General features: G+C 39.5%; 1 protein-coding gene across 2 annotated transcripts in view; it reads right to left on the minus strand.

The window, feature by feature from the left end:
• Nucleotides 1-1291: 1291 nt before the first annotated feature.
• Nucleotides 1292-4558, minus strand: part of nsdhl (NAD(P) dependent steroid dehydrogenase-like) — a 4676-nt gene continuing 1409 nt past the window's right edge. For both annotated transcript variants that reach the window (XM_067519396.1, XM_067519395.1), the window contains 5 exons: nucleotides 4245-4391; nucleotides 4012-4140; nucleotides 3615-3757; nucleotides 2964-3066; nucleotides 1292-2790 (listed from right to left, as the gene is read on the minus strand). In XM_067519396.1, the coding sequence (XP_067375497.1) occupies nucleotides 2458-2790; nucleotides 2964-3066; nucleotides 3615-3757; nucleotides 4012-4140; nucleotides 4245-4391 (855 nt within the window). In that variant the 3' untranslated portion in view covers nucleotides 1292-2457. The remainder of the gene's footprint in view (nucleotides 2791-2963; nucleotides 3067-3614; nucleotides 3758-4011; nucleotides 4141-4244; nucleotides 4392-4558) is intronic.

The following is a 4558-nucleotide window of genomic DNA, read 5'->3' on the forward strand; positions in this document are numbered from 1 at the left end:
AAGTCACTGGGTGGAGCAGTACATGTTTATCTATATCTGTGTGAGTGTGTGAGTGTGCGTGTGTGTGTTGTGCGTAACAGAGGTTGCTTAGAAATGCTTTTCGTTTACTACATCTGTACTTTGTGGAAGTCATCAAGCACATACCTGCCACACAGGTGGGTGACAGTCAATTCTGAGTACAAGCGAGGCAAAGGGAAGCAGGCGACAGCAAGGTGCACAGCTTGCCGTACAGAAACGAAGTGACTAGTGGCAACATCTCCTGTGGGAATGTTCCTCTCATGCTCACTGGGCAGGAAAACCCAGGCAGCGCACACATCATTAAACATAAGATCAAGAACACACAGAACTCACCAGATAAACAGAAGCATTGGTCCCCACGCACATCAATAAACACCAAAAAACACGATAAAGAGGCCCATGTTAACATTAAGATTTGGAGTATTTCTTTTTTATCATACAAATATTGTTTTTTTCATATGTATTTGTAAAGAAAAATAAAACCACTGACACTGATTTCTCTGCTGTCTTGATGATTTTTTATCCCCCGCATCATCAGTTCTGTCATAACTCATTTGTACTACATAAAGTGTGTAGAAAGGTGGATGAAAGCCTATGATAAACTAAATGTTTGCTCAATTAAAGTGGCTGTCTATGTTTGTAAAAATTTAAATGAGTGAAAAAAAACATTTATCCCTGGAATTATTTCTATAACACACACACACGCTGGGCATACATATGTGAAACTTTTTAGCATTTGAAAAAAAGGGTGTGAACATATTTCACAACATGTTATGCAGAGGAGGGGACAGTGATAGAGGAAATTAGCACATCTGAGAGCCAGAGTTTCACTCTGGTGAACACACTGGCAAGTGTAAATGCTCAAACTGGATCCCTCTCCCTCTTTCCTCTGAACAAAAAACCAGTTCGACAGCTCTGCCTGGTGGTGCTGTCTCTAGCAGTGAATCATTAGGGTGCTGCTGGTGTAGGAATAAAACAAGAATGCAAAGTATCTTAGCTTAACCCCCACCTCGTTGTCACCACACCACACCACACCACAATATGACAATAATTCTTTATCTAGAAAAGACAAAACTCTGCAGCAGCCAAATTAATACATTTACCACAAGTACTGTGAAAATGAGACCCTTTAGTGTCTACAGGTTTATTAGTTTTAAAGGTTTACATAGATAGCATTATCAAAATTATTGATGGAATGAATGAACGTGGAAATGTGTGAAACTATGCATTTTCATTGCCCATCCCATTTCTGTACTCAATGACAGTGTCTGAATTGTATGTTAAAAATGTTTAATAAATCACTGACAGATTGTGAGGTTATATAGTACCTAATACCATCAGCGCAAAATGGAAATAGACTGTTTGGAGCTTGTGAATCACAGATCTATTAAATAGTTGCTGAAGGTTATGTGGATTCCAAATAACAGACCCATATGAATGGGATGTGAAGTTTGAGTTAAACAATGGTCACTGAAAACCAGACGTTTGGAAGATTCACAGAATAGCTTTGGCTGAACTTCAGTCTTTATACAGTGTGTCCTCACACAGAATGAGAAAAAAAATTGAATTACATTAAAGGGGTTTCTTTATACAAAAAAATGTTTTAATACATACATAGGTATGTGAGAAATGATTTAGCGCAGACTTGAAAAAAAACAAAACAATATAAACCCACACTTTAAACTATGAGTTATAAATAGCAGTTTCCAGTCTTCTAGGAAAACATTTTGCAACCTGGCCACAGAGATTTCCCTACATGCTGGCAAAAGAGCATTATCGAGATTGTTAAATTAAGCTATATTATAAGGCCTGGCTCCCAATCTGTGTTCTGTTTTTCTTAATGGCATTGGCACACTAGGGTCTTACGTAACACACCATGTGAAGGATCTATACCAAATCACAAAAACAATAGCCCCCCCACACACAGTATCAGTGTATACAGATAGATAGATATAGATATATATACACACTCATTCACATAGATATATAGAGATATATAGATCTATATCTATCTATCTGCTTTTGGCTATATAATGTTAGGCTAGTGACCCTTTTAAACAATCATTTTTCTCAAACGTCTCAGGAGAACTGTCATTTATTGGAATTTGTTAAGACATTTGGACATAAACAGCAGCATCTCAATATGTGTATTGTATATATTCAATTTTTGGTTTTGATAGCATAGGATCAGTGTCATCAGTTTTCAAATTTTGTGCTTGTTCTGTTTACTACATACTTTTAACACTGTTAAGCAAAACCAGGAAGATCTGCTTCCATCTGCTGGTGAAACTAGAGCATAAATGTTAAAAAGGCACACAAATGCTACATACTGAGGTCCACCTAAAGATTAACTGTCCGTTTCGTTACTTTGAATTCTCCATTCAGTCTGACCTGATAATTCTCATCACAGCCATTTATGTCTTCATCTCTATGCCACCATCAATACCCTTTTTGGAGATGAGGGTAGCTCTGCACTGTGCGGGCGATCCCCTCCTTCAGACTGACTAGCGGTTTATAGCCCATGTCCTGCTTTGCCCGTTCACAGCTGTAGTAGTGGTGGGTTCCAGCCAGAGCCACTCTCATTGGAGTAAAGGTGGGTTTGAAGGACACAAGAGGCCGCAGGATCAAGGCCAACAGCCAGAGGAGAAGGGCCAGTCCGTAAACTAGAATGTAGGGGAGGTGGTAGCGAGGAGGATCATACCCCAAACCAACCAACACCTCAGACATGAAGTCCCAAAATCTAACTGGCTCATCATTGGTTATGTGGTACGGCTAAAAAGTAAAACAGAGGGCAGAAGACTGAATATGTCATCTTGCAAAGAGAGTACAGAGATAAGTGTAACTCTGATCCTGAATAGGGATGTATGCAACATGATTTTATTAACAGAATGCTCTAAACCTGCTATTCCATGAGGTTCTTTTTTTTTTTTTTTTTCTAAACTTACTTTCCCACATATGGGTGAGTCCGGTCTCAGGCGCTCAGCAGCCAGGATGTGTCCATGAACTACATTCTCCACAAAGGTGAAATCCACCAGGTTAGTCCCATCACTGCAGCAAAAAATAAATAAAAAGAATAGAGAATCTTAACAAAAAAAAAAAAAAAAAAAAAAAGAATCACCAGCCAGCTACTCACCATACTGGCACAACAATATATGGGCTGACAACTAATTTTAACTTTTCAAATGGTGCAAAAGTAGTGGGTGAATGAACAGATAACATAGAGGAAAACTGCATACTTAGGTTGTGGAGATAATTAAATGTCAGAAACCAGTATTTTAGGACCACAGGTTAAAGAAAGAAAAATATGCAGATTGAGATAGACAGGATAGACAATAGATCCTAAGATAGACAATATGCCTTGTGTAGGTTTTCTTGCCAAGTGGTAAAACAAGTTACACCACAATGTTAGTGGAAAATTGTCATTTTGGCACCACTGCAGCTGGTTGAGCTTTAGTTTGCAACACTTCATGACAATTTTGTAAAAGCAGTATTTGTGTCAATAATCTTCACTGCTGAAGCACGATCCAGTTTTCAAATTAATAGCAGTAAATGAAAACAGGTGAATTTGCATCCATCGTCGCAGCCCTGTGACTTACCCAATGATACACTTCATTTTGCCCCTGCGAGCTGTGTCCACAAGGATAGGAACCAATTGTGGGTCCCGAGGGCCAAAGATGCCATGAGGTCGGATAGCAACTGTAAGGAAGCCCTTCTCCTTGTCACATGCCTTGAGGACCAGCTAAACAAACATAATGTATTGTTATATATAGTCTTTTCTATTATAGGTGTGACAGACAGTGGTGAAGGCCACATGGCAAAACAAGCCTGACATGCCAGTCACGATGACCTGGAACCTGCACTAGTATTTGCCTCATTCACACCACAGGCATAATGCTTACATTAAACTTACATTTCAAGCAGGTTTGGGGAAGGAACCTCATACTAAAATGATGAAAAATCAATTAATGAAAGATTCAAATACAACTCTCCTACCTTCTCCTGCTCAATCTTTGTCTCTGTGTAGTAGTCAATGGGCTTCTTGGCATATGGCAGATCCTCTGTCCCATTTTTAATGTCTGTCCCTTCAAACACAACACTTGCACTACTAGTGAGAACCAATTTCTAGACAAGGAAAACAGTTTACAAACATTAAATACTTGTTCATTGCTCAACAGTACATCTCACATATAAAATTAAAGGGCAGTCTCCTCCTATCCTCTCCCCACCTGCACTCCAGCTTCGATGCAGGCTTGAATAACGGTCTGCGTGCCCTGAATGTTGACCCTCTCAAACAGCAAACGATTATCATTGCCAGGGGCTGGAGAGGCACAGTGGAAGACAAGGGACACATCCCTCAAAGCTGCCAACAAAGCCTAGGTCAGAAAGAGAAAGACACACGAGTGCTATCGACAGCTTCGTTGTGGTCCAGTATGTGGTCCAGGCTTAAGGTACTTTTAAAAGTCTTTCAGATTTCATTTATTTATTGGCAAATCAGCGGCACATACACCGATTACACACAACCATAACAATACTGGCTGTT

This window comes from Channa argus, chromosome 10 (genome assembly GCF_033026475.1).
Source record: "Channa argus isolate prfri chromosome 10, Channa argus male v1.0, whole genome shotgun sequence".
Classification (NCBI taxonomy): Eukaryota; Metazoa; Chordata; class Actinopteri; order Anabantiformes; family Channidae; genus Channa; species Channa argus.